Below are 12341 nucleotides of genomic sequence, written 5' to 3'. Positions count from 1 at the left end.
TAAAAAAAAAAAAAAAAAAAAAAAAAAAAGCTGGGGTTTGAACCAAAACAGTGTCAACCCACAGTCTCTGCTCTTACATATTACACAACGCTCTTCTCCCTTCAGGCAAGCATTCCATGTCTATGAGCCAACATCAAAATGCTTGAGGAACAAACCATCTAGTCCCACCTAAACATCGGAACCGCTCAGGACTTCCTAGTTGTTTCTTTTCTTCTTACCCGTGTTCTACGAAGGAAGCTTCCAAACTTCTCTCAGGAGCCCATCCTCAAGTTATCTTTTTATTCTAGAGGTCAAGAGTTTCTTCTTAGGGTCCAAAACAGTGTTCCCCCTGCTTTATCTTAAGCTCCTATTGGCTTATTATTTCATCCACTATTGAGCTACATACAAATGAATCATCACCTTTCTTGCTAAGGAAAAGAGGGGGGCGGGGAATAACTTCAGACCCTCATGTCACTCTGTGGAGTTTGTTTATAATGTAGATATGGAAACCTTCAGAGATCCAAAACGTTACGTCTTATTTGACAGATGGAGGGACTGGCCCAAGGTCACCCCCTAGTCTTGTCTTGGGAGAGCAGTAAGATAGGAAAGAGCCAGGTCTACTCAGGGAGGTAACTTCCCTTCCCTTCCATGCTGATCTAGTAACCATGCCCTCTCCTGACCACCCAAACCCTCTGCAATGTGTAGTGGCCACGTACAGAGAAATATTTTCAGAAGTTTCTCCATTCTGGAATGCAGAGGGGAGCTTAATTCTAATCCTATGCCTATTGGCCTAGAATCTTATGGTAAGCAAAATAAGCCAGACAAAGAAAGACAGTATCACATGAACTCACTCATATGTGAAATCTAATGAACAAAATAAACTGATGATCAAAAATAGACCCAGAGACATAGAAGCATGGAACAGACTGTCTGAACCTCAGAGGGAAGGCATAAGAGGGTAGGTGACATGAGATCAACCATTGAACATTTATGCATATATGCATAACCTATGGGATATAGACAATGAGACTGGGAGGGGAGGGAGGGTGACTGGAAGAGGTCAATGAGGGGGGAAGGGGTGATTTATGTAATACGTTCAACAATAAAGATTGGGGAGAAAAAGAAGTTTCCAGACCAACAAAACCATCAAACTGACCATTGAAAAATGAAAAGACTTCAAAACAAAAATGTCTTTGATTCTTTTTGTGTCTGGTTTCAGTTGGTTCAGACCAGTAGTCAGCAAACTCATTAGTCAACAGAGCCAAATATCAACAGGACAACGATTGAAATTTCTTTTGAGAGCCCAATTTTTTAAACTTAAACTTCTTCTAACGCCACTTCTTCAAAATAGACTCGCCCAGGCTGTGGTATTTTGTGGAATAGCCACACTCAAGGGGCCAAAGAGCCACATATTTGCCGACCACTGGTTTAGACATTCTCAAGAAGGTAGGAGATTAATCTTATTTTGTTTTTCAAGTTCAGAATCCATTGGAAGGAATCACAAATGACCTTTATAAAACTAGCTTCCTCAGAAGTGTGGGAGGCACTAGTGATTTAAAAATCTTCTGCTGATATAAGTAGCCCTGAAGCTCCTCTGATTACAGAGATAAAGGGTGCTGGGTGTGGGCAACTGATTGTTCCCTATAAGTGATTCCAAAGAATGGGACAGTGATGGTGCATCACTGGCACCATCAGAGCAGTGTGGTTTCCTCAGGGTCCTTAGGCCCCTCCTCACTCATGGAAGGAGTCACTCCCAATATTAGGTCAGCCTGAGATCAAGTCCCCATTTTCTACTGAGTTATTTTATTTCCTTTGGACTGATTTTTATTTACTGTTACTTCTTTTTTTTTTTAATTTTATAAAATTGTTGGCATACACTGGACTGGTTTGTGGCCGGAAAGAATAATTACAGGCTGCAAGAATTAAACATGCTGCCAAATTAATATCACTCTCCCTGCCCTGCTGATTTTTTTTTTAACATCCCAGTTATATTCAGGGTCGTTGCAAGCTTTGCATGTACTGAGCAGACTCCAGCTCTTATTATATTTGATCAGCAAAGGGCAGTCACGGAAGTTTGAGAAAGCATTATGCCAGTATCTCCAATGCCCCGGGGTCTGGATTTATAGCTTTGTTATTTAATACCTGAATGTTTTAAGCTGTGACTTAAAGAGGAACTTGCCATGAGTTTAATCTTAATATGTTTTGCTTAAATCCTGGCGCATCACTAAACAGAAATGGAGAGCCAGCTCGTCTGTACAGATGTTGCTGACTTGACATCAACCCCTGTTTTCCAGGGCCCTGGTCATTGAAAAACAGCAGCATAGACAGTGGCGAAGCAGAGGTCGGTCGGCGCGTGACCCAAGAAGTCCCACCAGGCGTGTTTTGGAGATCACAGATTCACATCAGCCAGCCCCAGTTCCTCAAGTTCAACATCTCTCTCGGGAAGGACGCTCTCTTCGGTGTTTACATAAGAAGGGGACTTCCACCATCTCATGCCCAGGTATGACCATGCTTGATCTGACCATGAGTTGTCACTTTAAAAATACACACACTTCACACCATCTAGGATGGCTGTCATTAAAGGACGAACAATAACAAGTGTTAGCAAGGATGTGGAGACGTTGGAACGTTGGTACCTTGCTCCATGGGTACGTTGCTATTGAGAATTTGAAATGGTACAGCCACTGTGCAAAAGAGTTTGACAATTTTTCAAAAAGTTACATGTAAAACTACCATATGACCCAGAAATTCTACTTCTGGGTATGTATCCACAGAGGATTGAAAACATCATTTCTCATAAAAATATACACACGAATGTCATAGCAGCATTATTCGTATAGCCCCAAAGTGGAAACCACCCAAATGTCCTTGACTGACGAATGGATAAACAAAATACAACATATCCTTACAGTGAAATATTATTCAAACATAAAAAGGAATGAAGTGTCATTACAGCTAGGATATGGATGAACCTTGAAGCATCATGCTAAGTGAAAGAAGCCACATACACAGGGCCATGTATTCTATGATTCCATTAATATTGCCCAGAATAGGTAAGTCCACAGAGGCAGAAAGGAGACTAGTGACGGCCAGGGACAGAAGAGGGTAACATTGGACTGACTACTAGGAGGTATGGTGTCTCTTTGGGGAGTGATGTAAATGGTCTGAAATTAGATCGTGATGATTTCACAGCATGGCAAATATTCTAAAAACTATCAAACTGTAAAATGGTGAGATTTATGTTATGTGAATTATATCTCAAAAAACAGTAACATCCCTACCTGATGAAGTCAGCTTTGCTAGACCTGGGGGTGACTCCTTGGGTACTTAATGTTCAGGCGTTCTGGTTATTAGATTAATTTGTTAAAATTTCACTAGGAGACATCCCACTGGCTAAAAAAAATAGTGACAAAATTCAGCAGCTGTGTCTCTGAGACTTCCCTGTTCTTCCTTGAACCAAGCTCCTTGGGAAGCCTTGGGCACCGCGAGAGTGGCCTTGTTCCCAGGGCTGGGAATGAAGAGATTGGATTACTTGATGGATGTCATTGTTCATCCTCTCATCCCTCCTTTAATTTGCCCCGGTAGGGATTGTACTGTACACACCAATGGGGATAAATGAACATCCAACTGGCTTGGTTTTCTCTTCCAGTAAGAATTGTATATCCAGAGGAAACCCACGTTGGGGTTTCTCGCCTCATTTGCTTTCAGCCGGCGAGTCCATACGGAAGTACATTAGGGAAATACTCCAGGAGTATTCCATACAGTCAAATATGACTTTAAAATGTGTTGGAAAGGTATTCACCTAGAAAAGTCAATGGGAAGAATTGAAATCTTTAAGCCCATTAGCAAAAATAAAGCAAGGGGGCACTATTTCTTTGTATTTAGTTCATGGCAGGCATCGCTAATTGATGACTGCACGTTTTCCTCACTGAACTCAGTACAAGTCTCTCCAACAGGATATCCCTAAGGCAGCCACTAACGATTGACCAGTGTTGACTCTTAAGATGAAACCTCTTTGCAATCCCATCTTTACAGCCTGAAATGATCGACGTAAGGGACTATTTCCTTTTTGGGCAGGGAGGGCCATGCTATAGGGACCAGTATGGAAAGTGGATGTCAATAGAACAACCATCCATCCACACAGAAAAATATTTACTGGTCTAGGCACTGATTACCCAGAGATGAGTTAACGTAGCCCTGGCCAAGCTCTTGAAACCAAAAGCACAACTCTTTTTCCAAGAGCTTCTCATCCAGAGAAAGAGGAATTCGGCTGAGAGGAGTCCCAGAGGCACTTCTGTGACTTCGGCCAGGCGCATGGCAGAGTGCTGCTCTGGGAAGTTCTACAAACTGTGAGGTGGTCTCCTTGAACTTCAGGTGCCATTGCTCCTATGGCAGCATAATGAAGGATTTGCAGTGGTGAAATCTGCCTTTTTTGGCATTTTTCAAGCAAGGGTAAGCATGCCTCTGGGTACAGCTGAGCATAGCTTTCCTCTCAGCCAGTTGGATGCAGGGAACTTGCTGGAAAAAATCACTTCGTCCCAGCATTGTTTCCAGAACCAATAACCCCCTTCCTTTGCATCCTCTGAGCAACGGAAAAGCCGGTGATCCGGGAAATCGGTCAGGTAACTCTCTGGAACTGTGTGATAGTGGGCAGCAGGCAAACAGACTCTCCCCAGTTCCCCTGCTGTGCTGACAGTTAAGACTCAAACCCTCAGCGACAGTGTCTTTTCTGCTTTTGTGGCTACACCCACACTGTCCATCTCCTGCCAACCCAGTGATAGTTCCAGTGATCGTCCTCTCAAAATAGCTCCACTCCCGGGACAGGCCCGCCCGTCACATTTCAGGGGGAGAGAAATGAATAGGCATGGGCTGATGTGCTTGAAGGGTTTCCTTCCAGCTGCCAATTTGGAAGTTTAGTGTGCATTGGAGGGTCAAGTAAGCGAGACGCAGTGCAGATGCTTAGAAATGAACAAGACAGGTACAATATAGGGGCGCTTCTCTTAAACAGGAAAGGAAGGGAAAATATGACTCCCTACACATTCTCACACCCGTTCACTGTCATTACATGCATTCACGTCCTTTTGATGGGCTCCATTTCCTCCAGGAGACGGTGCTTAGCTCCTTGCAGGGATAGGTGACTAACTCATTACAGAATTTCTCATTTCTATTGGCATATCCTATCAAGGAACCTAAGTTCTATGGGGATTGGCAGTCTAGCCAAGGTGACTCTTATGAGCTGGAAAGAGAGAAAAAGGTGGGGGGTGGGGAAGAATATGAAATTCTATTGGCTATGTTGCATGTAATGGCTATGCTTAAATTTTATTGAGTATTAATAAAATAATAAACCTTGTAGGCTCTGACCAAGAACCTACAAGGTTTAGTATCCATGTCCAAGGATATTAAGTACAGAGAGAATCATTTCTTACCTGCTGAAATTTCCCAAGAATCAGAGCCTGTCCCAGTTGACTTTTGGAAAGTGGCGAGAAGCAGTGCTAGAGAGGCAATGTGGCAGAGAGGAGAAAGTCCTGCAGGAAAGAGAGAACTGAGAATGGAGGCCCAGCTACCAGGTGTTAACCAGGTGACTTTGGACATGCCCCTTAACCTCTTTACCCTCAGATGTCTTCTCTACCTGTGTGACCAGCCTCACACTGTTGTAATTACACAACAATAATAAAGGTAGGATGAGAAAACACAATATAAGGATATCATATGCAAGCTATCACTGTACTAAGCAATTCTGTGTGGCCCTAGCAGATCCTGAATAGACATAGGCGACTGTGTAAACATAGCTATTTAAAACAAAAATTAATTTTCTAGTTTCATTCCTTCTTATTAAAGAACAAAATGTTTTCATTCAAGGAAAAAATTAAAAACAAAAGGAAGGATATAAAAATATAATTTGAAGCAGTCCCTTTTTGCCAAATATTTTGATAGAATTTTTGATATAATAAAACATATTTCCGGGGGGGTGGGGAGGAATACCTCAGAATTGGAGTGGCTTAAAACGACAGAGGTTATTTCTTGTCTATCCAGAATATCAATGGTTCCCAACCAGGGGCACTTTCACCCCTCCCTGGCGGCATTTGGCAGTGTCTGGGGCTCCGGTGGGTTGTCACCCTGAGAAGAGATGGGTGGGTGGAGACTGGGTGGGTAGAGGCTGGGGATGCTGCTAAATGCACAGGACAGCTCTTCACAAGAAAGAATTATCTGCCCCCGAAAGTCAAACGTGCTGAGGTTCGAAAACCCTAGGTCACATGCTCGTCTTTGGTGGCACTGGACTTTGCTCAATGTCAGCCTCATTCAAGGACATAAACCTATGGAACCTCCACTACCAGACATGGGACTACAACAGGGGGGAGAAGGTGGTGAATTGTCCACCAATCCCTAAGAATGCTACTTAGGGGTGACAAGTATCATTTAAACCCCTCTCGTATGGACCAAAGCAAGTTGTCCTAACTTCAGTGGGGCAAGAAGTAGAATCCTGTGATGTCCCTGATTAGAGGAACACCAAATATGTCCATGAAAGGCCCTGATCACTTACAATAAAATGTGGGGATGCCCGTCCACCCAGCCAGTCTTTGTGAGCCCCCTTCATTCTTTTCTCGAAAGTACCCCTTAAGGGTCTTACAGGATTGGTCGGCTTGCCCTTCTGGAAGTCCCCACCACTCACAGAGAGGAAGTGCCCATTTGGTTTACTTGATCTGGTGCATTAATGGGGTATTCTCGTTGTTTACTCTGTGTCAGGTTGAAAGGTAGATGTTACGTTGTCTTTTAAAGGCAGCTTTTTGGCTTATTTCACTCAGCATGCAATCAACGAAAGAGAAACACCACATGACCTCACACATCGGTGGATGATAAAGATCTTTATAAACTGATGAACCAAGAGACAGATATAGAGAAAGTAAAGCAACAGGCAGACTGTCAAATTACAGTGGGGAGGGTAGGGATATCAGGGGGAGATAATAGATCAACCGAAGGACTTGTATAAATGCATATAAGTACAACCAATGGACATAAAACTATGGGGAGGGAGGGGATGTGTGGGAGGGAGGGAGGGGGGCAATAAAAAAAAAATCAAGAAAATATGTAAAAAATAAATAAATAAATAAATAAATAAATTAAAAAAAATAAATAAATAAAAAAAAAAATAAAGGCAGCTTTTTGATAGCCTGCATTGCTTTTGTTAAGACCTAGGCCCCAAAAAATAGAGAGTTGGCCCAAGCCAGTCAGAACCTACCAGCTTGGATTCCTTATGGGAGTGGTGTGTAGAAGGAAGCCGGGCACATCTTGCCAGATCTTTGCAATCCTACAAACAGTGTCGAGTTGCTCGGCCCAGTTCTAGAGAGGAAACATCAGACTTTACAAAGGAATCAGAACCTGACCCAGCTAGAGTGCGAGGCACCCAGTAAGCCTCAGAGGCCTCGGCTGCAGAGTCGGGATCGGGTGGTTAAGGCAGCGAGCAAGCCCATCTGGCAGTTCCTCCCTGATTGTGGCGGGTGTGTCAAGCCAAGCGCAGTCCTCTGTGAGAACAAGTCAATAATCGGCAAATTAGGTTCGTGATTAGCCCCAGACAACAAGACGTCGTTCCCGCTTGGGAGCCCTGCCGAGACTTCGCCTTCTCCACAGTCCTGTTTAGCAAATATTACCGATGCTTAGTTCATCTCTCAGAGGATGGAGCCAGGAGCCGGGTGACTTCAGAGGCCTTCTAGCTGCAGGGGGCTGATTGGAGGGTGGGACTGGGGATTGAACGGCAGGAACACGGAAGGCGACTGCTGTTGACCCGAGCGCTTTCCGCTGGGATGCACACTCTTCCTGACGTGTCCATGGGCTAGGAAGCAAAACCAGCCATGCAGTAAAAAATGACAGCAGGGAGCTATTTAAGAGACCACAAATTGCCCCATGATCACACCCAATCAATGCAAATATGGCAGCTTGGGCATGTGTGGACAAAGATCAAGCATTCCTTTTTGTCCTCCTCGGGGGTTGATGAATGCCCCTCAATGGCCCTTTTTAAACTTGAATTTGTAGATGGCGATGAGTGGTGTCAGCTTTGGCCACCTCGGGGTATCCTCTCCAGTTGGAAAACTTATTTGACAAGGAGCTCTCTTTTTCCTTGTTCCCGCCTTGCTTGCCCAAGGAAGTAAATTGCACATGGTTTCGATTAGAGGTGGCACTACCAACCGAGTCCCTGGTGGGACAGAGTCGCCCCATTTCCTGAGCGCCCTGGTTCTGTCACTGCACCATCCTCTTTGCACCCTCCCCATGCCAGTTCACCAGTCAGATGGGCTGTGCCTGGACCTCATCCTTCGGAGGGCTGTGGGCTGTGAGCCTGCTGGGGAGGGAACACCCGGGCTGCGTGGGCAGCTCCCAGATCAATTGCATTTCCCTTCGAAGGGGATATTTTGACAGGCAGGTGAGCAGACCTCCCTTTCCAAAGACCTTGTGCTGTGGAGAATGAGTTTGTGAAACCAACAGAACCTTGGATGCTTCTGTGGTGGACCGAACATGCTTTCAGAAAGCTCTCTCTCAAGAGACCCCATCTGATTATCTAATGGCATCTGCACAGGAAGTGAAGCTACCGCTCCAGTGGGCAGGTACCCGACCGGACAGCACCATGCAGAGCTAAGGAGGAATCTCAGGGGAGGCTGGAGTTTTCCGAGAGAAGCGGTCTTGACAGAGGTGCAGGGAGGACACTGTGGATGCTTTCCCAGAGGGTCATGCTTGGGGAGAAAGACAGAAATGAAAAAGAAGAAATAAGTCTGGGCAAAGACCTATCTTCTAATGAAATCTTATATAGAACCCCAAGTGGACAAAGTGACAGCTAATCTAGTATAGTTTATAGTCCAAACCCATATCTGTTACTATAAAGTTAATCTCTGTGTATGTACTATATATGTACATACACAGAGATGAGAGAGAGAGAGAGAGAGAGAGAGAGAGAGAGAGAGAGAGAGAGAGAGAGAGAGAGAGAGAGAGAGACACTAAACTCCTAGGGTGGTCTCCTCTGGGAATAGGTGAAGAGAACAGGACTGAGAATTAGGTTTGAAAAGCATTTGTTTTATTTGTAATAAAGCATTAACGTTAAGGCGAGCTCCCTTCCCATCTCCCACAACTGGGCTCACAAAGACTGAAAGTAAACGTGACAAAATGTTAAGGTTTATTAATTTGAGTGGTTGAAATATGGGTATTTTCTACCAGAGTCTTTGCACTTTTCTTCATTTTAGTAATCGCTGTCTCTTTAAGAAAAGCAAGTCTGTGACAAGCTTGGGTCTGTTTTGAGTAAAACAAGCGTTGAGAGACTATAGAGGATGACGTGATCTCTATATTCATTTCATTTGTGCACTTCGTTTTGTTTGCACAGTTTTGAGAAAAATGACAATGGATGTCTGCAAGTAGTTCCAAACAGCACAGTGTTTTCCTTAATTGTCTTTTGTAAAGGCTCTGGCTACTCTTCAATTAAGTCGGTCCACACTCTTGAAAGAAGGTGGGTAGGAAATAATTGAGGGTTAAAGTATCTAACCGCTATTTTCTTACCTTAGATACACAAGTAGAGAAGTTGCACCCCCAAACTTTCCTAAAATTAGCTTTGAAACTCTTTATTTTTTTTAAAAAAAATGTCATTATGGGAGATGACACATTGGAAATTGCATTCCTGGCTTAACGTCCTGGCATGACCTTGTACCCCTGCCCTGCCTGGCACTTGGTTGAACAGAATTCACGAGAGCAGGTGCTTATCCAACTCTAAGCAGATACGCATCCGCGAGCATTCATCATCTATCACTGAGAGAAGACGTTCTCCAGGCAGAGGTCTCACCCATGTGGTGATCCCAGGCAGCATTGCAGGAGGGCTCCGATGTGCCCGGGACTGTTGTTACACGAATAACCGTAGCTGATCCTCACAACAGCCCTGGGAGGGAGGCAGCCCCATTTGACACAGGAAAGAACGGAGACAATTTAGGGGCACAGACCCGGTATGTAGTGGACACGGCAGCCAGGAGGGTCCTTTGTCTCCTCTCTGTGGGCGGGGTTCCCAGGAGCGTCCCCAGTGCAGCGTGGACACGGTCACTGATGAAGTTCAATGGCAACTCGGGTCCTGAATGGGAATTACAGTCCCGTGTAAGTGATGCTGGAGGTCTGGAGTCTCCTTTAAGGGGGTAGGGGAGGCTGGGTGAATGTGGGGCTGGCCGAGGAAGCACCGTTAAATTCTGCAACGGAGGGAAGGAACCAGGAACCGAGGTGACAGGGGGCACCTCCAAGAGGGAGGTTGTGATCAGGTAAAGAGCAGCAGTGGGAAGGTTGAGGAAAGCATCCAGTATGCTTACAGACGGACTTCTGGGTGTGCTGGGCCAGTCAAGCCAAAGGGATGCGGTATTGTTCTCAGGTCGTTCATCGATTCTGAGATGTGTGTGAGTGCGCGTGAGGCTGGTCCTCTGACATCTCTGAAAACAGGATGTGTTTTGCAATCGATGAAGCTGAGAGACAATGAAATGTTGGGTGTCACACTTCTGTGAGGCTATGAAAACTCGGTGTTTGCTCTGACAATTGGAGTGCCGTTGCAGATATAGCCTGAATTTCCCTAAATATGAGATTTTTTTCAAGTTTTATAATTAGTTCTATTTTTTGAGATAAAATCCTCATCAATCATTTTCTCATTGGTTGGAGGGGAAAAAAACACATTCATTTTAAGTGGCCTTTTTACTAATTCCAAATATTCTCAGATGACTAGATGTTATTGTATATACCAAATTAGTGTAGAGATTTCAATATATTTATACACACACACACACACACACACACACACACACACACACGAGATAAAGTTTAAATAAACATTCTGTGGAATGTCTGTGCTACTCTTCAGATACAAACAAGCTTGGACATAACACTGTGTTCCAGGCCAGACTGTCTGGCCTCAAATTTCAATCTCCAGTACCTCCAAGCTGTATGACCTTGGACAAGTCAGGCAGCATCTCTGGGCCTCAGTTACCTCAGCTGTAAAATGGGGATAACACTATTGTACATTCACAGCATTGCAGTAAGATGTAAATGAGGTCATCTGTATAAAGCACTCGGACCCGCACTGGCATGCAGAAATGATATAAGCTATTATTAGCATGTTTTTCAAAGCATCCAGAATGCGAGCCCCACAAGCCCCCAAACAAAACAAAACAAATTTCAATTGAGTTTTTTAAGGTAACTTTTATTTGTGTTTTTCTCAAAAAAGCAATATATGGTGATGAGAGAAAAAATAGAAAGCATTAACATTTTTACCATATTTTCCAGTTTTCTCTTCATGTATTGTAATCATTTTTATAAATATAGTATCATAGCATGGGAACTGTTTTTATCCTGCTTAATAATAGGGAGGGAACATCTTTCTAAATCTGAGTATTATTCCAGGAACTCCATTTAAATGCCTCAAAAATACTTCATTATATAGATTTAAAATTTTTTTAACCAACTCTTATCAAGACTGTAATCATTCAACAGTAAGCATCCTTGCAGTTATATTTTCATGTATTTTTTTAAAATTTCCTTGTGATGAATTCTTAAGAGTGGAATTGCTAGCTCAAAGGAGTTACAATATGTTAAGCTTTTATATCAATAATAATAATACCCATAAGAATAGCTCACAGTGAGCATGCTTGCCATGAGCTGGGCCAGACTCACCATGACCTTCAGAGGGAGGTACCCCTCTTCTTTTTAAAAAAATATATTTTATTGATTTTTTACAGAGAGAGAGAGTTAGAAACATCAATGAGAGAGAATCATCGATCAGCTGGCTCTTGCACACTCCCTACTGGGGATGTGCCCACAACTAAGGTACATGCCCTGGACCGGAATCAAACCTGGAACCTTTCAGTCCGCAGGCTGACGCTCCATCCACCGAGCCAAACCGGTTTTGGCGGGGGGTACCCCTCTTATCTTCATCCTGGGGATAAGAGAGCAGAGACTTGCCCAAGATTACACTGTTGTCCGATGAAAGGTCATGCCAGGCTTTGGGAGAAACCGACCAGCACCTGGGGTCTGTGCCTCTGTAATCCTCGGGAAATCATTTATGGACTGGACACATTCCCCATTTGCTCCCTGTCCACGGGGATACATTTGATTCATGTTCACAACCAGCCCACAATAGGACCCTCCTATTGACCTTGGGAGGAGGAGGAGCCAAACGCGACCTTTTGAGTAAGCCATTGGCTAAGGACAAAGATGAGAATATATAGTAAATAAGAAATCACATCAGCAAGGCACTGAGCTGTCAAACCTCCCTCCATTCTTCTGGCCTTATAGTAGAGCTCCTAGGGATAGCCTTGAGATGTTCACCAGGATCCCTGCATTATTTCTCACTTGGTCTTCAGAGC

General features: G+C 44.0%; 1 protein-coding gene across 4 annotated transcripts in view; it reads left to right on the top strand.

Annotated features, from left to right (window-relative positions):
- Window positions 1-12341, top strand: part of TENM2 (teneurin transmembrane protein 2) — a gene marked incomplete at its 5' end in the record, with an annotated part of 1050472 nt that overhangs the window by 877733 nt on the left and 160398 nt on the right. For all 4 annotated transcript variants that reach the window (XM_084884006.1, XM_084884004.1, XM_084884005.1 and 1 more), the window contains one exon: window positions 2274-2479. In XM_084884006.1, coding sequence (XP_084740132.1) covers window positions 2274-2479 — 206 coding nt within the window. The remainder of the gene's footprint in view (window positions 1-2273; window positions 2480-12341) is intronic.

The sequence above is a fragment of the Pipistrellus hanaki genome, assembly GCF_964339955.1.
Source record: "Pipistrellus hanaki genome assembly, chromosome: 5".
Lineage (NCBI taxonomy): Eukaryota > Metazoa > Chordata > Mammalia > Chiroptera > Vespertilionidae > Pipistrellus > Pipistrellus hanaki.
Note: the sequence above shows the minus strand (reverse complement) of the source record. Positions and strands in the feature narration are given on the sequence as shown.